Raw genomic sequence first — 25,820 nt, forward strand, 5'->3', positions numbered from 1 at the left:
TGTGGTCTCACAACCACTGTCTCCTGGCTCAGGCTCTTAGTTGACAGAGAAGTGTTTCTGATCTGAAATGTCCAGTGCTGGGTACAGGCGCCTGTGATTGGTTTGGTTGATTTTTATATCAATGGTTGTTTTGCTCTTTCATGTGAAATTCTGATTTTCTCAGTTTCTCTTCAAAGTGGGTAGTTGGATAGTCTTTTTCAGATTAGTTAAACTAACATAAGTACTATTCTATAGCTGCCTCTTTGAGTTTGGTAGAGGTATGGAATAGGTGGCTACTTGTTATGAAACGGCTTTCAGTGCTGGATGTTCTGCTCTTTAGACCAGCATCTTGGGAGTGGCTGTTGGACCCGACTAGGAGGAGCTCTCATAACTGCTTTTCTTTCAGGCACAGAGGGTTGGAGACTTGGACAATTATTTATAAATCACATTATTTATAAATCCAAAACAAATAAAATGACTATTTGGTGACATAGGTGATAATGGCCAGGAAGGCAGTTTTTATCTGAGCTTAGTATTCAGTAGTAATTTTAAAAGCTTCATTTCTTAGAACCCAAATATAATAATTACAGGAAATACTAACTATGTTAAATACTATGTTATGTTTATTTTATAACATAAGTGAATGCCCAATTTAAACATTTCAACCACAGTGGCTGACACACCATAGACATCTTTTAGGATCTTAATATCTTACCTGAATCAGACATGTCTTAGAGAGAATACTTTTCTTAGATCTTATTTGAGTATTTTTTTAGCTAGAACTAAATTACACATTTTTTTTTCTGTGCTCAGTTTTCAAGAAGGCTTTCTGATTCACCTTTAAGAATTGTCAACATCTCCCACTCACCTTGCTGCCAATTTCCCTCCACGTTCTCGCATCCTTTTACCCAAATCCTTCTGGAAGCTTATCACTCTCGTACATTCTAGAGAGGCGCAGGGACTGCTGAGTAGTGGGAGGATTCACAACTGCTGACCACTGGAGTGCTATGACAGCTACCCATCAGTCTCAGAAGCAGCTCACTCCTTTCTGTGTGTCCTGCCCCTGGCATCAGGCAGGGAGGACTCCAGATATGGGAGCAGATGTGGAGAGCTGCAAAGCCTGGACTGACAGTGAAGAGACTGCTCCGTTCTTTCTCTCAACCAGTATTTCTGCCACTTTAGTGTGATCACACCAGGAAGAAATAGTTTTCTCCTGAAAGAAATTAGTCAACCTCAAGTGTACCCTCCTGTGCAATCTTTATTTTTAGTTTTCAGTTTCCACGTCATTCCTGGACTTAATATCTCCTCATTTAAAGAGGGTACTGAATGCAAGCAACAACAAAACCAACATGTTAGAGGTGACAAAGCACTGGCCACCTCTGCTTTCTTACCTGAGCTGTACACTAACAATGTGGAGCAGCTGTCAGGACCATCATCCAATTGCACATGCCAGGAAGAGGAAGTTTCAAGTGAAGAGCCAGTGAATGAAGGAATGAGCTTACTCCCCACACCACTTGATTTCAGCAGAGGATGTTAAGTAACTGGGAGTAATATGGGCAAAGTATCTTTCAGGAAGCTTGTCCCTTAGAGAGAAAATAGTGGGGAAACTGTAGAGATGAGGAATAGGTAGCTATTTATTGTGAAATAAGCAACACATGAGTAATAAGAGAAATAAAGGAATCAGTGGAAGCATGCATGGTTACATTCCCAGGGGCTATTGGGCTGCACTGTAGACACATGAAGAGTGAATGTGTGTTTCCCCTCCCTCTTCTTCAGCGTCTCTAGAGTCCTGTGAGGAGGTGGTACTGAGGCTGCTCCTCAGATTTCATAGTGAACACATGGGAAGAGTAATGAGCACTACTGTCCACTGCACTCCATGGCCATCAGCTGATGGCCACATGTCAGTCTCTGTTTTTTCCAGATTGAGTAGCTCCAACTGGGAGAGAGGTGCCTATGGCCTACCTACTGTCAAATCAGGGCTATTGCAGCCACTCCACAAAACAGGGGGGTCCAAGTTAACTACCACTGTTGTTGGTTTGAGCTAAATCTTCCTTTTTGTGTCCCCCTTCCCTAGGGTTAAACAAATAGTTCAGCACCCTCTCCTACTGAGCCGCTCAATAGCAGGGTTCTGGGCAGGCAATTCCTCCCAGCCTGCTCCTTCTCAGAATCAAGACTCCTGGGTGACTTGTTAGCATGCAAAAAATCTGAGAAACACCGATAACAAAGACAAGAAGGAAGAACATATACTTCAGTTGGAGCCTCAGGAACAGAAAACAGAATGGACAAAGGGACATTCTAAGAGATAAGCAGTAAGAAATTTTCAGAGCTGAAAGGAACTGATCTGTGCGTTCAGGAATCCCAACAAATCCCAAACAAGATAAACAAAAAGATATCTACCTTAGACAAATCAAAGCAAAACCACACAGCATCAAAGACCAAAAATAAATCTTGTAATTAGTCAGAGACAAAAAAGAATATTACAAAGAACAACAATGAGAGAATGAGTTGACTTCTCACCAGCAACAGTGGGAGCCAGAAGATGGTGGCATAATAAAAGCAAGTTATTGTCTTCCTAAAATTCTATCTCAAGAGCATCTTCCAAGGACTTAAATATAGACATTTTCAGAGAAACAGCTGTGACCAACAGACTTTTCATGAATGCCCTTCTGAAGAAGAGAAATGATCTCAGAAGGAAGGCTAGAAAGGCAGGAAGGAATGTGGGAGTGTGAGCAAAGACACTTACTGTTTCTTTCATTAACACAAGCACAAACCATAAAGAAAATATGGATGATTTCTACTACACTAAAATTTAAATATTTGGGCAAATGAAAACACACTGCATAAAATCAATATCAATACTGTCTAATTTGTAGGATAGATATAACAGAACTAAGTGGAGAGAAATAGTGTACATAAGACTAGAATGGGTTGAGGGGAATTAAAACATCCTGTAAATCACTGTATCATCAGGAAGAAGGTACAGATATTGAATTTAAGCTTTAAATATGCATGTTAATAACAGTTACCTAGTAACCACCAATAGAAAAGACTTCAATTATATAAACTCCATAAATGTACAAAAAGGAAAGTGGGTGAGGGGAAAAATTATTATTACAAAAGAATAAAATGAATGAAGAAAAAGAAAAGAGCCCTAGAAAATCAGGTGAATTAGGAGTGCAAAAAAAAATATGGCAGGAATTAATCTATATCTATGGGTAGTTGTGATCAATGTGAAAGATTTTTCAGTAAAATCAAAGGCTGTCAGACTTATTTAAAGTCTAGCTTTTTTTTTCTTTTTTTTTTTTTAGGAGACACATCTAAAGAATAACAACCTGGAGAAGTGGAAAGAATAGCAAAAACAATTCTAGGAAAATACCAAAAGAAACCCAATTTACAAATATTAGCAGTGGGGGAAAAAACAGACTTTAAGGCAAATTCATTGTCTAGTCATTACAAATTGATCAAAGGTTCAGTTCACTAGAAGATAGAACAATTCAAAAGTTATATGCACCTAAAACATAGCTTCAACATATAGAAAGAAAAAAAAATAACAAACCAGAAAGAGAATTTGGTAGTCATTGTAGTAGAACCTTAATATACCTCTCTTTCAATAAAGGTCAAGTAGACAAGAATAAAGAAGATGTTAATAGTACAGTCAGTGAGACTGATATAATTAACATATATTGAACACTACACCCAACATAGCTGAAGAATTCATGAAAACATTTGCAAAATTTGATGGCATTCTGACCATAAAGAAGATTCACCATTTCTTACAAATTGGAATCAGATCACAAAGCAGTCAAGTTGAAATCAATAATTAAAAAATGGCTTTTAAAAATACTTATCTCTATTAAAAGTTAAAGAAGACCAAAAGACCAAAATAATGGAGAGACATAGCATGTCTGTGGATAGAAACGCTATCTTAATTATGTTAATTCTTCCAAAATTGAGCTACAAAATGCAATAATACAATGGTAATCAAAATCTTGACTGGCTGTTTTAAGTTTTCATATGAAAGAGCAAAGGCTAAGAATCACCAATATATTCATAAAGAGAATATATGATACGGAGATTCATCCTAGTGATAGGAAGACCTACAGTAGGGAAGACTTCCAATAGGTAGTGTAGGGAGACCCTAACTGAGGCAGTGTGGTTTGGGTGCAAAGAGAGACCGTAGGCAAGTGGATCCAAACAGAGAGCCCTGATCTGACCCACATGGGTGAGGGAGCCTGGTTCGTGACAGAGATGCCAGGATGGCAGGTCATCCACATGGAAAAATGGATTTTTACAACATAAACAACAACAAAAGAACTCCTTATGTATCAAGAAAAACATAGGACTTTCAGAAGAAAATACAGTAGAATATTGTTCTGCACACAGGTCAGGAAAGGACTTCTTACAACATAAACCACAAAATATTAATTAATTAATTACTACAATAAATTTTTGAATTCTGTTTCTCTAAAGACAGCATAAGGAGGGTGAGGAAATGCTCTTTTCAGCAGATATAACTGAAATAGGATTAATATCTGAAATATATATAAGGAGTTCTTGTGAATCACCAAAAACCAACCCAATATAAGAAATGGGTAAAAGACACAAGCAACCATTTTACAGAAAAGAGACCTGAATGCATATCCAGCCTCCTTGGTGATATATTTATTGCCATGAGAGGTAGTTGCATGGTACATTTTGTGATAACTCATTGAATTATTTATGGATACTTAAATTTTAGTAATTGCCTGTGCTTGGCATTTGTCTATGGTTTTATATCCTGACACAATATTAAGTGGAAACAACAAGCCACAGAGAAATAGCTATAATATGATATACCTCCTCTTTTCCCTACCTCTCTCCCCTCCTTGTGATTTATAGCCACTGGTGAGAACTGCAAATCTGTTTTGTTTCTTTTAATGGCAGAAATATCTCAAAAAGCGGGAATTACCCTTAGCACTTTGCTCCCTCCTTTAAAAAAATGTAGAATTTGAGTCCCAAAGAGGTGAAGTGCTTGACTAATTAAGGGCAGAGCCAAGACGAGAGATGTCAACTGACGACTGCCTGTCAGCCCCCTCACCAAAGGCATTTAGATCTAGGCACCATGGTGCTGGTCTGGCGCTTCCTCAATGTGTCACTTTATGCTCATGGTTGAGGGGGGATGGGGATTTATGTGCTGGTATGGCCACTGTTTCATAAAAAGCAGCGCATACATTGCAGTGGGAATTGCTGAGTTTGGGGGTGTCAGCCCCTTGGGTGCAAGAGGAGCCGTGCCTGTAACACACACAGCCGGTGGCTCTGGAGCAGAGACTGCTTGATGCAACTCATCTGTTTAATCTCCAGGGAGGCAATGGAGAAACCTGCAGACCTCCAATATCAGAGCCTGTGGGCAGTGGGTGGGAAAGCTCCTGGTGGTTTCCATGACTAATCACCCCAGTTAACCTGGACAGCACTTCACAGCTTGCCATTTATACACATACATTCCCCCACTTTACAGATGAGGATGGCGGCCCCTGGACACCAGCTAGTCCCATCTCCACAGAATTGTCAGGGTTTCTTCTGATTCAAAAGGGTTCTTCTGCCTCCAGAGCCTGGTTCTCCCCTGCCTACAGACCAGTGCGCAGCTCTGTACTCTAGGGATGCAGGAACAGATAGTAGAGGGCCCACCCTCATGGGAGTATGCCAGCCTGACTGTCAGACACATGAGCAGGTGACAGGCAGCAAAATTGTGAAACAGGACCAGAGAGCAGCCTGTCAGGGCTTTTTGGCCTCCCTGCTGGCCTGGTCCTCTGGGGAAAGGACTGAAGTCCTCAGGGGACGGTCACATACCAGGCTGCTCTCCCTGTGTGAATACTGAGTCTGCATGGAAACCCCAGTGCTGATCAGTACTTGAAGCATGGTCCATCCTTGATGACTGACTGCCCTGAGCTGGACAGGGCTAGCCTTCACTCTCCAAGGTCACATTTGTTTTCTCCAGAAACAGGGTTTCCTTTGCACCCTGGAAACTTGTAGTTACCTCCTTGTGAGGAAACCTTAGGCCTAGTTTGAACTCTCCCATGTGGATGGATTCAGAGCACAACCCCTGCCAAATGCCTCCCAGACTCCCTGTGGCTTGTACACAGGGCTCAGCTGCCCTTGCCCCAGGTCCATCAAGTGGGAGGTGGGGTTTGCAGGATCAAGTCTGTACAGTTCAGTCCCCAGGAGGCTGAGGATGGTCTCATGCACTCCTTAGTCCTCATGCCCCAGGATACCTTTGTGTACTTGCTGTCTTTCTACAAGATACTTTGTCTTTCTACAAGGCACTGCCATGTCTCTGGAAAGAGGAGCCTTTACTAGGCTGCCCAGCCATGCAGCTGGGTCCCAGACCCTTGCAGGCCCCTTTTCTGCAGGGTTACTTAGCCTCTCAGCATCTCACCCGAGGTACAGGAGGTATAGCAAGGTCCCACTGCTTGTTCTGTAATAGTGTCTCCTGGGCATGCTCTCCTGGCACCTTTCTCAGGGGCTCTGATGCCCATCCACTCAGGGCACACTGTGCCTAGTGAAGTTTGGTCAAGGGCATATGTGCCAGTCAGCAGGTGACTGTCAGACCTCAGCCCCTACTGTGGCCTTGACCAGTACCACCCCATCGGGGACTCTTAGAAGGTCCCCTAACCTTCTCTTCTCAGGACTCCAGGCACAATAACTGTCTGGAATGGCCTCATGGAGTCTGGAATGTGGCCAGCTGACTCTGAGCAGGCCCACCCACCCAAGTACTGCAGGTCAAGTAGCACCTGAGAAGACAGGGAGACACCTAAGAGGGAGGACAAGGCTGCTTTTCGGATGCACTTAGGATTTCTACAATGGAAAGAGGAAGTCAGCCAGCTTTGTAATGGAAATGCTGCAGGAGCAGCCTAGGAAGATAGACTACCCACATCCCAGCGGCTCACACCAAGGTTCTGCCTCAAAGGTGTGACCAGGAGGCCACAAGCTGGTTGTGGCCCATCTTCAAACCTCCTCATACTGAGATCCTGACTTGTGGAAGCAGGAGGTGGCCAGTATGATGGTCCAGCACACCACAAGCCCCTATCTCCAGGGGCCGCCTGGGGACAGCAGTGATCCTCCATGCCCCAGGAAGGAGTGCCTGGCATTTGTCTTAGCGCTAAAGGAGCCCGGATCCTGCAAGATGGGACAAATGCGGGTGCCTGGTCAGAGTCTCATGTCACCTGGAAATGCCAGCTCTGCTCCTGAGGGCCCCCACCTACTAGCCTCTGAGGTCTTTGCGGAGGCCCCCATTCTTGCCTCCTCATGAGCCCAGGGTTGGCTTTGGAAGTTGCACTGGGAGCATTCAAACTGGTCTTTCTGCTGGGCAAAGGTTGTGGGTTGAGGACATTTTCCAGAATGTGCTGTCCTAACCTCAAAGATATGTTCAGTTTTCATTTAAGAAATGAGGTTCAGATAAAATAACTTTAAAAAACGCATTTCAAAGCCCCCTCCCCCAAAGTCTAGTGGCTGAGGATAGGGATCTGGGAGCCACCTGCTCAGACACAGTGGGCACAGGTGCAGGGAGGCCTTTGAGTACTCTCACACACGCCCTCCGCATAAACTTCCAATACTACATCCTATAATCTTGGAGGTTACAGGAGACAGAGTGCGAGGCAGGGTACTGGCCCCAGGAGTGACCCAGGCCTAGCGCAGGACTGGGATAGGGCAGGCTTGCAGAAGAGAACATTACGTGGATCCCTCACAAATGCACATGAGCTCCCGGTGACAGCCTGACTGTGAGGCTCTCAGGGGCCCTGTTGGTCCTGTTCTGTGGCTCTCAGACCCTCTCTATGAAGTCCAGGGGCCCAGCAGCCTCCCCACTGGTCTGGGGGGTCATTTATCCACTCAGGCCCGTGTGATGGGGGAAGCCTGACTGGGTCAGGCCAGAGCTGCCAGGGAGCCAAGCAGAAGAAAGGAGCTGAGTGTGCCCACTGACAATAGCCCATTGGTTTTCCCAGGCCAAGTCCTTGAGTTCTGCTGCGTCTGCCATGTGTCCGCATGGCCCCTCTTTATATCTATTTGTACAGAGTTCTGTTACTGCCTTTTTAATTTGGTGTGACTTGTACTCGATGACAATAACCTTCTTAGCTCTCATGTCCCTCCTACCCCCAGCAGTTGACCAAGCTCCACCAGTTGGCCATGCAGCAAACCCCCTTTCCTCCCCTCGGACAGACCAACCCCGCTTTCCCCGGTACGTACCCAGCTGCCCTTTCTGACCTCCTCTCTTCTTACCTGGGGACTTTCTCTTTCTGAACTGTCTTTATTCAGGCCAGTGAGCAGAGTAGGTACAGTTCTATTTGTGAATGCCAAGGATGTGTTAACATGTGTCAACATGCACGTTGCTGAGGGCCACACAGGAGATCTCTCTGTGTCCCCTGAGGTAGGTTAGTCACCTCACAGCTGGCCGTCTTATGAAGGGACATCTGCCCCCTCAAAGGTCCGGGCCTGTTCTCTTCTGCACTCAGACGCTGTGGGGGGCCCCTCCTGCTGAACGCATCCATCCGGCCAGCCCTGGAGACTGTTCTCTCCAGGAGCAAGAGCTCAGACAAGCATATGGAGATGCTCTTTTGAAGAAGGCCAGTGCACATTCCAGGAGTGACACCCACCCAGGACAGCACCTGCCCTGCCCCTGGGAAAACCAAGATAAGCCAGTCCCCAGCCCAGGGCACAGTGGTCCTCAGCTCCTCTCCGAGCACAGGGGTAGGGGTAGATTCCTTCCAATGACACACACAGAGCATCGCCTTGGCAGCCGTGGCAGGTGAGAGACCATCAGACGTGCTGGTCTGCTGTATGCCAGTCAGATTTTGAGCTTTCCTAGTTGAAGTGACCTTGCTTATCTCCTTGAGGGCAAAACATTAAATTTGTTTCTTCTTTGCTCTCCAGGAGAAAAGCTGCCTTTACACTCCTCCGAAGAAGCTCAAAATCTGATGGGCCCGTCGTCAGGTAAAACAAAGTGCTCTAGTGGAGAAAAGAGGCTGGGCTCCAGGGTGCAACCTGGGGAGGAGGGGTCAGCCAGTGCCTTGGCAAAGGGAGGCCCGTGCCATGGAGGCAGAGCCTGTGTGCCCATACCACCTTCACACTCATAGTCCCCAGCTTCTGCCTTGGTCACTGCTGGGAGCGTTGTGGGGGTCATGGGCTCCGGTGGTGCCCACTGTCCAAAGTCCTTGAACATGACAGAACCACCATCTGTGTTGTCATTTTTCCTCCTGGTGGCACAGCATGTGGGGGGCCTGCAGTGAAGACTTTACCATGATGTGTGCCTTCCCAAAGCGTATTTCCTAGGAGGCAGGAGCACACCTTCACCAATAAGAACACTCTGGGCACCCCTTCTGATTAGAATTAAAATGGTCCTGGAATAGTGCAGAACAGGGCAGAGATGTATAGGTCCCATTACCCAAGGCAAAGAGCAGTGAGGCCCCTGGAAACCTGTGACCTGGCATACTGGCTTTCCTCTGAGGAAGGGGCTGCCTACTCCCCCTTGAAATCCTGGAACAGAGCAGAACAAGTGTCCAGCTAAAGGGAAGATGCAGGGAAGGCACGTTTCCAGTGGTATTGGCTGTGACCCCAGGGGTGTGTTCTGGGCCCCAGGATGTAGCTGAGGCTGGAAGAAGCCCAAAGACTTCATCACAGTCTGCATCTGGGTCCATCTGTGTACCCTGGGGCTCCCAGGCATCTTGAGGCCCCCACCTTCCCCCATGGCCCCTCCCCAAGGCCTTTAGGCCTCAGGGACAGGGGACTCATTCCTCCCTGTGATGACTCCCTCCCTCCCCAAGGCCTTATGGGACCTAAAGCTCCTGCGCTGTCAGGCACACACGCACTTGCACACATCCACATGCGTGCATTGCAGCAGATTAAGCTAGGTGATTGTGAGGAGAGGTGTTGACTTACTTGACAGGACCCTGAAGGCTAATGCCAGCATTGCTTCCAAAGCAGGCTCGGCTTGTGTTGGGGGAGCATTATTCCTGTCCCAGAGAGGGGATGTCATCATCTTAGGAGAGAAACATTCACTCCTGGGCACAGAGCCCTGACACACAGGAACACGAGTTCTAAATGCCATGTCTTCACATTATTAGTTCAATTTTACTTTGCTCTTGAAAAGAAAGTTGATAACTTTCTCCCCCTGATCAAAATATACTACATTGAACAGATAGGACTTGTGGTTTTATGTCCATCCCAAGCCAGACTGTTAGGAGTTCCTGTGTAGGATTCAGACAGGACTGAGGAAATCTCTTGAATGATGTTTTAAATGTCACTATTTATAGACTGTATAGATGGTTGAACAACCAAACAATTGTATTGAAAATACCTTTATTTAAAGAAGACAAAGAACAGAAAATCTAGGTTTAGCTATGCAAAAGAAAAACGATAGACAACTCAGGATGAACTGGTTCATGCAGCATGTTCCATCTGAGTCCCCATGCTCAGCAGGCTCCCAGGACAGTCCCATCCTTGCAAGGGTCACTCACGGCAGCGAAACAAATGGTCACAGTGCATCTGGTTTTGGGGACACAAGTGCCATGGAGGAAGAAGCAGAATGAGGGGTGAGGGCTATGAGAGGGTAGGAGGTGACACTGGGCACAAGCCAGCCCCAGGTCCAGAGTCAGGGAGCACAGGGCGGCAGCTGGGGGCACAGGGAAGAAGCTGGAACGCTTGGCGGGTTTTGAATCTTGAAGACATCTGATCTATGTTTTGTTGGGATCTCTCTGGGCCATACTGAGAGGCAAGGGCAGAGGAAGAGACCAATATGGGATGGGAAGAGGGCTCAGGTTCCAGAATATTCTGAAGGTGCAAAAGCCCAGTCTGTGTAGTTAGCTGTAGGTGGAGAGAAGGGGTGGAGCCAGAGGGCTTCAGAGTCTGGGCTGAGCTGGGTGACCTGAGATGCTGGGACTACATGGGGCCGGGAAGGAGAAGAGCAGAGTCTCAGCTGTGGGCTTTGGGTTTGAGATACCTCCTGAGAAGGAGATGGAAGTGCTGCATACAGGGAGCCAGCCTGTCTTGAGTCTTTGTCTCCACTGGTTTTCCCACCACGGTCACCCTATGCGTTTTGTCGTCACTGTTTCCAAAGCAAGAGTAGATCTTGTCCTGAATTCTGATAAGCTGTCTTGATTTATCCAGTCCTGGACTGAGATTTGTCAAGATAAAGATTGGGGCCTGGTGACAAATTAGGCCTGTGTCTTCATCTCCTACATAGGACCCCCGTACAGAGATGCAGTCTTCCAGTGACCCAGCAGTCTATTTTTGAATCAGTGAAGCACCAGACTGGAAGAACTGCATGCTGGGCCTGGGCTGCTGGGCCTGGGCTGCTGGGCCTTGAAGCAGGCTGTGTAACTGCCTTTGGAGAGCGTAGCATCAGAGACAGCTGACACCACAGCAGAGCTGGTGTCCAGCAGAGGAGGCTGAGTGCTATTTGGTCAGGGAAAGGGAAGAGCAGAGGGGACAGAGAACCCATGGAGGACAGGCACCAGGATCACAGGATTGTACCTTGAGCACCCCATGGAGTCCCCAGGGCACAGCCACACACCAAGAGCTACTAGGCATGGTGCTTTCTGCATGCCTGTGAAGGGCTTCACAAGATGTCCCTCCACATGGCAGAGGAGGGACATCATGATGTGCACAAAAGGAGAAAGTGAAATGTCATCTTCCTGGGTTTCGTTTTCCTTGTTTTGTGAGAAGCTGGGACTCAGGAGTTGCACTATAGTTGAGTGAAGAGCTCACAGGGCCCTTGGCTTCCAGCTGCACTGACCCTACCCCTTGAGCCAACCCCTGACCCTGCCTGGCCTTTGTGGGCCAAGCATGGACCAGGCACTGGGGTGCTATGGGAGTAGTCTTCCACCAACCTAACCGTGTACTCTTGGTGTGCCTAGGTCTGGATGCCAGCCCCCCGGCCAGCACTCATGAGCTCACCATTCCCAATGATGTGAGTATGCCTGTGCTTCCTTGACCCTACTTTATGACCTTTCCCTCCCTTCCCACATCAAGCAGTGTGGGTATTTTATGGGTATTTTAATACCCATAAAAGCCCCCAAGATACCAGATAAGAAAGGAGGAAACAGAGGTCTTCAGGGTTTACTTAGAATTCAGGAGCCAGAGCTGGCTGGGAAGCTGAGGGCCCCGCTGACCACATGTCAAGGCACTGCCCTGGTCCAGGGTTGGCCTTTGAAGAATGGGGCCTCGAGGGTGTTCTGGAGTGGCCCTGCCCCATGCTCCCTGGGTCTCTGGAGAGTTTGGGGTTCTCTGTGAGTCTGCAGGATGTGGGGATTTCATAGGTTTGTCTGGATTCCTGGATCTGTCATCCACATCTGTTCCTGCCTGGGCTCAGCTGAGGAGGTAGCCTTTTGGGCTCCCTTCACATTCAGTCCTCTCGGCATCATCCTCTGAATCCATGGATCATACTAAGAATGTTGACTCATATCCCCAACCCAGGACACCAGGGCAGATGTGAGCTGTGTGTCCTGGAGGGACAGCTGCCCTGAGCAACACAGAGAGGCTGCCGTGTGGGGGACATGGGCTTTCTTGCCCTAGAACTACCTTTGGCAGCCTTTACTGCTTTGCCCCTTGCACCAGCCCAGCAGGAAATCCTGTCTCTTCGCTTCAGTAGATGAGCCACAAGAAGCACAGACTTGTGACCACAGGGGGTGGCCTCCTTTTAGTGTGGAAGGAGATGGACGGTGGGACACTTGGACAGGCAGGCCTTCCAGAAAAGAGTGCTCTCACCAGGGCCCCTCGTGCAGCTGCAAGCCAGACTCCTAGCGGGAGCTCTGAGCAGCTTACCAAGTCTTTTTACCCACGTGATACGTGCAAGTTGCCTCTGCTCTGGATCTCCCCCTTTGTAGCCTTTCCCTAAACCACCATTTCACCAATGCCAGGTATCCTGCTCTGATCTGGACCTTTGTTTTAAAACTAAAATGAACCTAAAAGACAAGGATATAAGCTCATTTGGATAGCTGGTGTGTTTTTCCTGGGTCCCCTCCCAGTGCCTGGCCACCGCCCTCCTGATGCAGGAGCTCCTCGGTAGGAGGGCACCTTCTGGGACCTGAGTACCCTGCAGAGCACCTCCTTGACCCTTCCTGGCAAAGGATCTCATGCAGGGGACATGTGCCCCCTGGGCCTCCTGCCACCTTGGAGAGAAGGAAGGAAGTAGAATGCATCAGCTGGGACACTTGCCTGTCATCTTGTCCATTTTTGTCTCTTGGTCAAAGTTAGATCAAAGGGAGATTGTGCCAACACATACATGTCACCATAACTTACCTGCAGAAAGGAGCTCTGGAGGGCAAGATGAATGTGGTGACCTAAATGGTGCAGTGTCCACAGCACAGCCAGCCAGCCCTTGTGGCCTTGGGGACCCAGGCTAGGTACCAGAGGCTGTGCATGGAGCTGCTCCTAGCAGCTGACAGCCTTGGGTTCCATCTCTGATGGTCATAGCTATGCCCTCATTGCCGGTTGCACAGCTTGCCTCACTCATGTCACTGTGCCTGTGGTGTTCCCATGCTCAGGCCCCTGAGGGTTCACACAGGCAGCTGTAGGGGGTATGGTAGGGTATTTAGGCCACCTTAGTTCCTTTGGGGTTTGGCTTGGAAATCTGGTTAGGAGGGGGCTGTGTTATTTTTGAGAACTTCTGTAGCCTTTCTTTAAATGTCCAATGAGGCATGAAAGGCTTAGAGGAGAGCTGGTCTCTGGACTGAATGTTTAAGGGACCCAGAGAGCCAGAGGGGTTGTGTGAAAGGGCTGGCCTAGCACGCCTCCTACCAAAGGAACCAGTCCAGGGCCTCAGTGGTGTGGGCCTCACTCTCCTGTCCAGGTTAGTCGGGGCTGTGACTTCTCAGATCCCTCTCTAGCTGCTTAGAAGACTCTTATGCTCAACCAGGTGTCAGTGTCGGGGGCTGCACTGACAGCTGTGGTTTCTCATTAGCACTCAGACTGCACAGTTTTATCCGGAATGGGGGTGTTTCACATCAGCCATTTTGGGGGTGGGCAGAGAGCAGCTAAGGAGCCCTTGGGTGTGAAGACTCAGCTAGGGGAGATGCGCTGAGCGTGAGAAATAAGAGAGGGCTGGGCGTGAGAATGTTTCAGCAAGAAAATGGGAAGACTAACATGTTTAAGAGAATGCAGGGACAGCATGCCAGAAGAAATCGTCCTCAGATGGCTTACTGGAGCAGAAACGAGGCGGGCTGTGCCCCAGGCACGCAGCACTGCGTGGGCTGGGGAGGCCACTCACACTAAAGTGCAAAGGAACTAGAAGGGAAAGTGGGCTGCCAGACATTTGGTTTCAAGTGGCCAAGGAAGCTGTGAGGACAGAGGGAGGACAATGGGAGGACACACCAAGTCAAAGCAGGAAGCTCAGGTGGGCTCCTGAGTGCCCGCGTCTTCGGGAACTCAGCTGGCCCCACATTCTCCCTCCAGTGCAGCTGCCCCAGCAGGCCTGCCAGTCACCTGCCGTGACTGGCCCTGGTCAACGAGAGCCCTCAAGGCTTCTCTGTCATTGGGACGGTGCCAGGGAAGAGCAAGTCGAGGATCTCAGGCTGGTAACTGTGGAAGTCAATCTCCCTAACCTCAGGGCCAGGCGCAAAGGAGTGAAGAGTGAAGCTGATGAGATGCGAGCAGAGCCGGCGGAGGTCACAGGCCCAGGACTGTGTGGGCAAGGCCTGGGGAGATGTGGGTGGAGTTTGGGGGTACTTGGGCAGTAGGTGGAGGAAGCTGAGCAGCTTGGGGACAGAGGTTTGTCTGGAAATTTGAGGGGATTGTGTTATGGTCTAGTGTGGCAGCTGGTCTAACCTTAGGAGAGGAGCAGAGATGGCCTTATGGATGAGCAGAATTGAGATGCTGTAAGTCGCCTCAGAGAAAAGTAGTTGAGATGAACCTCTGTCCCCAGTGAGTTGTTGTCATCGCACAGGTTCAGAGTGCCTTCATTTGGAGATGGATTCCTTTCAGCCCAGCCCCAAACCCTGCACCTACCACCTTGCTGACATAAAAAATAAGAACTGATGTCACTACAAGTGCTGACACCCTCATCCAAGCTGCCACATGAGAGGTGGATAGGAAACCAACTGCACACACCCCACTCTTCCAGCCTCTTCTCTCTGTGCTCATGTTAAGAGCTCTCATTAATGGCCCCCAAGTGAATGAAGGGACTCAGTCCCGCCCATGGACTCAGACTCCCATGTACTTGAAGCAGGGTGGGCTGGGAGGAGCCAGAGAGTTGCTCCTGACCTCAGGCTGCACTCTGGCCCCACATATGGCTGTCCTGTGTCCAAAGGAGGCCCTGGCTCTTGTCCCTCTGGCTGCTTCATTCTCAATGACTATCTGCTTCAGACAGCTGAGTGTCCAGAGAACACTGCATTCATCGTTAAACAGAGGTCACAGGATGGGAAGGAAAGGGAACATCTGATATGTCCTCAGCATTTCACCCCAGTTTATCAAAGACAGTTTACATGCAGCCAGGAGCTTTTCTCTGGTTTCAGACAAACCTTCCACCACTCTGAGAACCCAGCCAAGAAACTGTCAACATATCCTTAATCTTGGTGCCGGTGTTGAACCTCTGGGCTCCATGTCTCTCAGGCTCCTAAAGGACACTGGGCAAGTGACAGCCATGTGACTCTCCAGTCTCCCGACTTGTCAGGACAGCTTGCAAATAGGGCACCAAGCAGAGACCTGGTGCCCACACCTCCCAGCCCTTCCACAGGAAGGCAGTGCCTCTTCCATCTGGAAGCAAGGAGTTGGTGGCATGGGATGGAGACCAAGGCTGGGCTATCCCCACCAGCTTCCCCCAGGGCTCTTCATATGCTGCTCAGGGCTGCCATGGGTTCTTCTCTAAGAAATTCCTTCATCCTTTTTTTCTAGCTAATAGGCTGTATAATTGGACGCCAAGGGACCAAAATCAATGAAATTCGACAGATGTCTGGAGCTCAGATCAAAATTGCCAATGCCACAGAAGGGTCATCGGAGCGCCAGATCACCATCACAGGGACCCCAGCCAACATCAGCCTTGCTCAGTACCTCATCAATGCCAGGTGAGCGCTGGTCAGTGGATAGAGTACTCAGAGACTGGCTAGCTGTGGGTGTGGAATGAGCCTCCCTCGGGGCTCCTTTTCCCTGGTTGGGCCTAGGCGTGGAAGGTGCTAGAGAGTCTCCACACAGGTGTGGGGGCTTTCCCACTTCACCTTTCACCCTGAAGGATCTTCAGTGAGGGGCTAGGTGATTAGAGGCAAGAGTATTTTTAGGAAGGCAGAGGCTATGCCATCCAGGATCCAGCCACACACATGGGTTCATTGAAATTCAGCATAAAGGATACTGTGGTTTCAGAGACATGTGACTAGGTCCTTCTGTTCTCGTGCGATGTGGCTGTAAAGACCCCCAAACCCAGACGCTTGCAGAGCAGTGCAGGAGGGAACTGTGCGAGGTTCTAGGTTGCGTGCTGGGGGAGGTGAGGTCCTGCGTCCCAGTCAGGGCACATGGTGAGGAGCCCAGAACAGCAGACAACTCTTCCGACCATTCCTGGGCCACTCAGCTAAGCCTCCCCGCCCAGGGCACATTGGAGACATGGTGTGACCACAGGGAGACGGGACCTCTCGGGGGCAGGAAGGCACGCTGCCTCTCCTCCACCTGGGGCCAGACCCTCTGCCCTACCCCAGAATGTTGAGGGGGCTGGAGGGAGATCCAGGTGGACAGGGAGGCAGCCTCTGTGGGCAGTGTGACTCCAGTGTCCCTCCCCAAGTGGTTGCCATAGAAATGGTTGTGGCAGCCTCTGACTGTCCAGATGGTTCTGGTTATGCACCTGATGTGGTGACAGGCATGGGGCATTGGGGTGGGGTCCTGTGGGCCTGGGAAGGAAGAACCCCTGGACCTGGTCCCTGCTGGGTCCTTTTTCCTCTGCTGGTCTGTGGTCTCCAGCTCCAGGCTGCTGAGCAGCAACCTGAGGCTCTCTGTCCAATAAAGAGAGAGACAGATTCCAAAACTGTGAGGATGCCAGAGAATGATGCATTTCCAGTATGATCTCATTTTATGAGAACGCTGTGACCTGTCTCCCTGTGCCTCTCTCTCTTCCAGGCTGACGTCTGAGGTCACTGGGATGGGCGCGCTCTAATCCTGTCCAGCATCCTCCACACCGCGAACCCTGGCGTCCACGTGGTTCACGTACCCTGTACAGACAGCCCACCCTTTGTCACAAATACAAATAGAGGTTTTCTTTACTAACAAAATGGTCTATGCCATAGAGGTACACATGCCGACAAAGCAAGTCTATATCTACAGCTGCCTGTGAGCTGCAGGCCCGTCCCTGACTCCGCTCATTCAATAACCTCTGCTCCAGTCTGCTCACACGTCCGCATGCAGTGCTTATTATGTTCAATGCTTGGGGGCGTTCCCATCTGTAACATTTTAGAAATATTGTTCCTTAGTGTCAGTGTAACTGTTTTAAAAGTTGGTTTAACATTTTGACAGCACATCCTATAAGCCATCCTCTCCTCAACCATCTAGACCTGTGGCTGCCCCTCTCTCACCTGGCCCCACCTGCTGACTTTGTTTCCCCTCGCAGCCTTGCTTGTCTTGGCCCATGTGTCCATGCAGGTCTTGTGTTGGGGTTAGGCTGTGCCCTTCCCCTTTTTCTTAGGGAAGGAAAAGTGGGTGCCAGGTCCTGATCTGAGAAGTGGGGTGAAGAGAGGGGTGCTAGGCTCTGATTTCACAGAGATGTCATGTGTAGGGGGCCACATATAAGCCCTGGGTGGCTTCCTGGGTCGCTGGAGGGCGTGGACTGGCCAGGAAGCACCTCTGCACCATGTCCAAGTTCAATAAATGTCGTGGGCTGCCCCCACTGGCTCTGGCTTCTCTCTGTGCCCCTTGCTCAGACCCCCCTCGCTCAGAACCCCCTCGTATGCACGTACATGTGCTCATGTGCCTAGTCACACACCCATGAGATCTGGCCCTACAGCCACCAGCTGTCTAACAAATCTGATTCTTTCTCACACAAATTAAGACCTTGTCCCCTACCTCCCGACCCTTTCTTAATTGTTTGACTTGCACAGGTCTTTCTAGTTGTACTTTTGCAAAATTACATAAATGACAATAGTGAAAACTCCATTTTGGCCCTGTTTCCAAAATGCCAGTTTCTAACTTGTGGGACTAGTTCTCCCACTGTCTTTGTGGGCGTGGGCAGGCAGGCCACCCACGGTGACCCCAGCCACTTCCCAGTGTTTACATCTCACCCTTTCACCAAACTGTCTGCTTGGCTCAACTCTGCTCAACTTGAATGGTCCCATGGCCCCTCTTTACACTAAAGCTCTAGCTGGGACGCAGACCCCAGAGAGAGGGAGACTCACAGATGTACAAAGACCATCTGCCTCTCCCAGAACCCATCAAGCATGCAGTGGCTGGGATGGTCTGCCCACCATACCTGCCTCCTTAGCAGGAACCCCCTTTCTGTCTGGCTCTGGCCACACCTCAGGTGCTCGCCTTGTGTGCCCAGGCCTCCGGGACATGCTTCCTTCGCCATCTCTGGAGTCTCCTGATAGAGGCTGAGTGCACAGAATAGCTACACTAGGCCACAGTACACACTGGATGGTTTAAGATTGTGCAGTTCACCCACCCACTGGACCCACTGGCCACATGCCGACCAACAATTGGGGCCTGGGAGGTGACAGGGATGTGGTGGGTGCAGACCTTCTTCTGGGCACCCCCATTAGCATGGGGGCAGCAGGTGGCCAGTGGACAAGGTGAGCAAGTGCCTCAAAAAGCAGTAGATGTGATAAACCCAGCAATGAGGAGGGCATCAGAACATCAGAAGTACGGGGTTCAATGGGCAGCAAGGTGGGCCCAAAAAGCTGCAGCCCAGGTGGGCCTGGATGGAGAACAGCAGGTGGAGGGGCAGCTGGAGCCAGGGCTGGGCACCAGAGCTGCTGCAGGTAACTTAGGGGTCGGGGGGCACAGGCTCCGGAGGCTGTGGGCACTGCCAGAAGATGGAGCCAAGCCAGGGAGCATGGATTCTGGAGGGGTTTTGAAGGAAGAACCAACAGGATTCCTGACAGGTAGAATGCGGGCTGTGAAAGAAAGGGTCTAGGCAGACAGAAGGCTCTCAGTCTGAGCTCCGGGGAGGCTGCCGGCAAGGTGTGGGAAGGTGGGGGAAGGTCTGGGACTGGTGGGGTTGAGGTATGCCAGCCCACCATGGAGGCGCAACGAGTCTAACAGGTGGCAGCAGCAGCCCAGAAGCAATTTGGGGAGTCCTAAGGGGGCTCCATGCAGGATGCCCTACCAGAGTCAGCATGGGGTTGGGGGCAGGGGTTGTGCCCAGATGGGATGACCCTGTGCCAGGCAGGTCACCTGCCCTGGGTGATGCCCAGTATGCTGAGGTGAGGGGGTGTTGTAAGGGTGGGCTCACCCTTGAGTATCTACAAATAAAACTACCAAGAACATTCATGTACAAGACCCTGTGTAGACATATTTTTCCATTTCTTTTGGGCAGATACCTAGGAGTGAAATGGCTGGATCACATGATAGGTATATGTTTAACTTTTTAAAGAAACTTCTAACCTGTTTTCTACAATGGTTGTACCATCCCACATTCCCCCAACCTGTATGGGACTGCCAGTTCCCCCGCACCCTCAGCAACATCTGCTAGCTCGATCTTTAATTCTAGCCATTGCAGTGGGTGCAAAATGGCATCTGGTTGTGGTTTTAATTTGCATTTCCAGTGACTAATAACGAGCATTTTTTTCATGTGCTTATTTGCCATCTATATCTTCTTTGCCAAAGTGTTTGTTCAAATCTTTTGCCCAGTTTAAAATTTGGTTTTCTTACTGAGTTTTGAGAGTTCTTGATATATTCTGGATATGAGTTCTAAGGTACATGTTTTGCAAATATTTTCATCTAACCTGTAGCTTGTCTTCATTTTCTTAATTATGTCTTTGGAAGAACAGAAGCTTTTAATTTTGAAGGAATCCTAACTATTAATTTGTTCTTTTATGGATTGTGTTTTAGTGTCATAGTTAAGAAATCACAAAGATTTTTTTCATTTTTTCTTCTAGAAGTTTTGTCATTTTATTCCCCCTCTGAATTGCCTTTGCACCTTTATCAAAGAGCAGTTCTCCATATATGTGTGGGTTTATTTCTGGACTCTCCTTTCTGTTCCATTGATCTATCTTTATGCCAATACCATGCTGTCTTAATCATTATAGCCATATGAGTCTTGAAATCAGATAACACCATTCTTTTCAAAGTTATTTTGACTATTATTCTAGGTCTTTTATTGTTTTTCCATATGAGTATTAGAATCAGCTGCTAATTTCCCACACACAAAAAAACATCTGCTGGAGTTTGGGTTGAGATGTTGTGGACCTGTCAATTAATTTGATAATAATTGACAACTTTAACAACAAAGAGTTATTTGACCCATGAACAGGTATATCTTCACTTTTTTATATTTTAGTTTTTTAGCAATGTTTATATTTTTCAGTGTACGGTTTACAAATATTTTGTCAGACTTATCCTGAAGTATTTCATATTTTCTATACTGTTTTAAATTTTTAATTTTAGTTTATACTCAATCATTGTCAGTATATAGAAATACAGTTGATTTGTATTAATTAATCTTATATCTCACAACCTGTGCAACTAACTATAATTATGGAGTTCTCTATTTCTCCTTGCATTTCTATTTTCACTTTGTTTTGAAACTCTATTGTTAGGTGCATAACTATTTAGTGTTGTTATGTCCTCTAGATCAATTGACTCCATTATTATTATGAAATTGCCTTCTTTGCCTCTAATATTATCCTTTTCTCTGATATCCACTTTGTCTGACATTAATACAGCCACTATAGCTTTCCTAATATAAGTGGTAGCATGGTATATTTTTTCCACCCTTTTTACTTTTAACCTAGTTTTGTCTTATATTTAAAATTAATTGTCTTTTTAATCCAGTCTGATAATCTCTTTCCTTTGGAATATTTAGAACATTTCCAATACCAACATGATTATTGATATATATATAGATTTAAATCTATCATATATTTACCCACCTTTGTTCCCTTTTTCTTTATTTTCTGACTTCTGGATTCACCTAGTATTTTTATGATTCCTTGAGATCCTTTGTTAGCTTATTAGCTATAACTCTTTATTTTGTTATTTTTGATTCAGGGTTTATAAACTTCTCACAATCTACCTTCAAGTGATATACCACTTCACACATACATATGTAAGAAACTTAAAATAGTTTACTTTCACCTCTTCCCTCATGGCTTTTATACTATTGTTATACATTTTACATATACATATGTTATAAACTTCATATGTTGCTATCTTTTTTGTAAAAATTTATCTCATGTTTTTAAAAGATTTATATAAGAAAAAAATCTTATATATTTACCCATATGGTTACCATTTTCAGTGCTTTTCACTTCTTTGTATAGATCCAGATTTCTGCCTAGTATTCTTTTCCTTCTGCTTGAATCTTTACTATGTCTTATAGTGTAGAGCTGCTGGTGAGGAACTTTTTTGGAATATATGTGTGACAAAACACTTCTTAACCTTTGCTTTTGACAGGTTTGCTTGGGTTTTGGTTTGCTTGGGTTTTGTTTGTTCAGCACTTTGAAGTTGTTGCTCCACTGTCTTATCACTTGCATTGTTTCCAACAAGAAGTTCGCAGTGATCCTCATCTCTGTTTCTCTGTATGGAATGTGTCTTTTTTTTTTTTATTGGCTGCTTTTAAGATCTTTCTTTTTATTGATGGTTTTGAGCCATTAGATTATGGTGTGCCTTGTTATAATTTCTCAAGTGTCTCATGCTTGTGTTTTCTTGAGCTGCTGGGACCTCATGGGTTGATAGTTTTCATCAATTAAGGATATTTTCAGCCATTATTTCTTAAAATATGTTTTATGCCCCCCACTCCATGCCTTTCTATCCTTCAGGGCCTCCAATTACATATCTATCAGACCACTTGAAGTTTTCTCACAGCTCACTGCTGTGTTTATTTTTTTAATTCTTTTTTCTCTGAGTGTTTTATTTTAGGTTGTTTATAGCAATGTCTTCAAGTTCACCTTCTCTTCAATAGAGTTACTAATCCCCTCCAGTCCTTCCAGATGTTTTTTTCCTCTCCTTGAGTGCTTTCCTTAGTCACATGTATTGATCAGGACTCTGCTAAATATTGAAGAGGGGCTACCAGGAGACCTGAGCTTCTCTCTCCATATAGCTCTGTTCTTTTCAGTACTCTCTCCTGAAAATGCTCACTGCCTTGACCTTACCAGAGTCTGGGTTAGATCTCATTTAAAGGAATCCTCCAAGCACCACAGCCTGGAAAATCTCAAGACAGTTGACTAAGCAATTGCACACTTAGCTGGTTTGCTTCCTCTCTCTCTCTCTGAGTTTCACTGTCCTTCATTGCCCCACATCAAATGTGTTCAAAATCATTGTTTCTTATGTTTTTTTTTGTTTTATTTCATCTTGTTTCAGGCAGAAATATAAATCTTCCTTGTTATTCCATCTTGGTGAGAAGCAGTAGTCTCTGGTTTATTCATTTTATTTACCCCTGCATTTTATACGCATTTTCCCATTAAATCAATTCTTCATCAACTATTTTTATTAAATTAATCACATTATTTATTTCATGTATACATTTTTAAGTGCTCTGACAAAATTGTATCAAATTCAGAGTTAGTTTAACAATTTCCATTACCTGAAAAATGCCCGTTTTTAACACAATCTCTGAGATGTAAACCTCTTAAAATGTAGTAATTGTGACAACTTAGCACTTACTGAATGTTCTTTCTGTTTCTCTAGACTGAGAACCAGTGTGCTCTTCTTTGGCATGTGTGCTCTGACATTATATTTTTGCTGATGGCCACCTGGGTGTACCAGTACATTTACAAAACAAATCCACCTCCCACTAATTTGAGAGGCACCTTTGCATATACTAACCTCCTGGGGGCATTGAGTCTGCTCAACCTTCTGTTCTAACCCTCTGGCCCATCCATTTATGAAAGTTCATGCTGTGTTAATTTCTAGGCTTTATAATATCATTCAACAAGGCTAATAACCTGTTATTACTCTTCTTTTTTAAGGTCTTGTTTTTTTAAACTTTCCATCCAAACTTAGAATAAGCTTTCTTATTCCAAAATAAAACCAGTTGGTATTTTTATTAGTCTACATTACCAAAAAACATGCTATGTCTTTCACTTGCTTTCTGTGCTGCTTTTTTTCTTCATAGAGATTGTGCACATTTTTGTTTGTTGTATTCCTAGGCACTTTTTCATGTTTTTTGCTGTTGTAATGAGGTCTTTTCTTTCATTACCCTCTACCTGATTACTGTTTGTCCTGTATATCAATTTTGTGTCCTGCCACCTTACTTGATTTACCATTTATAATTGTTTTTCAAGTGAATCTCATGGATTTTTCCAGTATAGACTGTATCATCTATGGCTCTAGGGGCACTGCCAGGATTCTGTCCCAGCTTTGCCACTTATTAGCTGTGTGATCTTGGACAAGCCATTTGGCCTCTATATGCCTCAGTTTCCTCTTCTGTAAAATGTGATAGCACAATACTTCCCAGGTAGGATGTGGGTGAGGACTGAGTGAGTTACACATAAAACACTTAAGACAATGACTGACACAAGCATATGTTGTGTTTGATAGTGTTCCATGAAATACATGGTTATAATGGTCTGCGAGTAGTGTATGTTTTACATACTGCATTTCAGTTGTTATATCTCTAATTTGCTTCTCTTCCTGATTTCATTGGCTAGACCTTCCAGCGTGACAGCACATTCTGGTGGTGGACATGGATGGTCTTCACCTGAGTGGGAATGCTTCTGTTCTTTTCCCCTCAAACTGTGATGCTTGCCTGTGGACTGACACAAGCGTGTTTAGTTGTTGTTTGTATTTTTAAACTATCCATTTGTTCCTGTTTTATTGGGAGTTTTACTTTAATCAGTAATAGCTCTTGGATTTTAACAAATGCTTTTTGAGCATCTATAGATGTGCTCTTCTGATTAATATAATGAATTCTACTAATAGATTTCCTGATAACGAACAGTCTTTGTGGAAACTTTTTTATTACACATTCCTTTCTTTTTTATGTACTCCCTGTGTCTGTTTCCCAATATTTTGGGGGGGGGGGTTTCACACTGATATTCATAAGTAAAGTGGCTCTGTAATTTCCTTTTCTATTTAGTCTTTGTCAGGCTTTGCAATCAATGTTATGCTGACTTCTAAAAAAGAATTTGGAAGTTTTCCTATTTTTTTCTATAGCCTTGGAAAGGTTAATAGCATTAGTGCCATACATTCTTGGCAGTTTCAGCAGTTTCCTGTGAGGTAAAACTAATCATTGATGATAAGTCACAGTATGATTCTTAAAATTAGAAATAAAAATTCTATAAAGAAAAAAGAAATAGTTTTCCTCTGCAGTATTCTGGACCTGGTGTTTGGGGAAAGAAGGGATGCTCACATACCTTTCTCTGCTTATTGTATGGGAATCAGTCTCTTTAGAATTTTTTAAATCTCTTCTATGGTCTGTTTTGATAAATTATCAGTTTTTTTCAGAAATGGTCCGTTTCATTAAGAATTTAAAATTTCTTTGTGTAAAGTTGTGTTTTTACTTAAATAAAAGTAACAGAGGAAGGAGGAGGAGGTAGGGAAGGAGAAGGCAGACATGCAAATAGTCTGGGAGGGAAAAATCAGTTTACCCTGCACAGGCAAACAAACCAGATGGGCAGAGATTCAGAGAAAGGAGGTGCTTTCTGAAGAGTCTTGTAAAGACAATCCTGTGATTTAAACAGGATCTTCTTAACCATGTTTGATGCCCAGGCAAAGTAGACCATTCATAAATATATGAGATTTGAAAAAGTCCATAAATCATAAAACATCCCCATCAAAACCACTGAAACAATGTATTTCGCCCAAACAATACATCTTAATGAACTTTGAGGAAGATGTGGCTCTAAAGAAATGATGACAATCAGGAGGTCCAGTAACATTTGTAGGTAACATTAAATTCCTTGTGGCCTTAATGGCTGACATTAATAAGGATTCAGAAGATCGCTGAGGTGAGAATTCCCAAGTCCAATTCCGACCCAGAACACTGTGCTGATTTCAGTCCCAGCCACACAGGAGGAGCCCAGGGATTTCACAGTAGAGGAAAAGCTGCTGATGATCATCCTTCCCAAGTGTCACAAGATGCTGATCTTCAGAAATTTTCTGTGCCTTTTGCTGTGAGGTCAGTGGGTCTTAGCAGGAGGCCTTCTGAGCCTGTCTAGGCAGACCAATCATGGCTCACCTCCTTGCCCTTGCTGCAGAACCCCACGGCCCCCTTCTTGATTCCTGGGTGGCTACATAGATGGATGTGAGAGACCCAACAAACATCGGGTGTTGGTTGTATGCGCCAGCCTGCTTGCCCAGCCCAGAGTGGTGCTCACCAGGTATGCACCCGTGAGCAAGGCTACTCCCCTCCTTGGGCCCAGCTTCCTAATTCCTCTTCCCATTTCCTCCCCTCTCAGCTGCAAAAGGCTCCCAGGAGGCCAGGTGCAGGCCTGTGGGCTGCAGAGTGCTGCCAAGAGGAAGGTATCCAACAAGAGACTCGAGCCCTACTGTTAACACTGCAGCTTGGCTTTTAAGGTCAAGCAGCAGAGCCCCATGTCAAGTGAAAACTTCCAAGACGTAAACCAAGTCAATGAGAGCTGTGCTAGTTGGCCCTGTCTCCACGTGTACCTGCCTGATAAGAACCACACCAGCTCCAAATGATAGAGGGCTCCCAGCTACCTCCGTAACCCCAGCCCAGGGACAGCCCTGCCATCATGAGTCTCCCTTACAACTTAGGAATGTCCCAGGTCCCCACTTCCCTGGCTTCT

At 46.5% G+C, this 25,820-nt stretch overlaps 1 protein-coding gene across 7 annotated transcripts in view; it reads left to right on the top strand.

Moving 5' to 3' along the window:
* PCBP3 (poly(rC) binding protein 3) overlaps positions 1-18,131 on the top strand; it is a 215,770-nt gene extending 197,639 nt beyond the window's left edge. For 6 of the 7 annotated variants that reach the window (XM_054579258.1, XM_054579216.1, XM_054579232.1 and 3 more), the window contains 5 exons: positions 8,110-8,188; positions 8,881-8,940; positions 11,862-11,914; positions 15,835-16,004; positions 17,041-18,131. In XM_054579258.1, coding sequence (XP_054435233.1) covers positions 8,110-8,188; positions 8,881-8,940; positions 11,862-11,914; positions 15,835-16,004; positions 17,041-17,077 — 399 coding nt within the window. In that variant the 3' untranslated portion in view covers positions 17,078-18,131. The remainder of the gene's footprint in view (positions 1-8,109; positions 8,189-8,880; positions 8,941-11,861; positions 11,915-15,834; positions 16,005-17,040) is intronic. The other variant, XM_054579224.1, reaches the window with a different exon arrangement.
* The last annotated feature ends 7,689 nt before the right edge of the window (positions 18,132-25,820 follow it).

The sequence above is a fragment of the Pteronotus mesoamericanus genome, unplaced genomic scaffold, assembly GCF_021234165.1.
Source record: "Pteronotus mesoamericanus isolate MK-2021 breed Mesoamerican mustached bat unplaced genomic scaffold, CSHL_Meso_final contig_116, whole genome shotgun sequence".
NCBI lineage: Eukaryota > Metazoa > Chordata > Mammalia > Chiroptera > Mormoopidae > Pteronotus > Pteronotus mesoamericanus.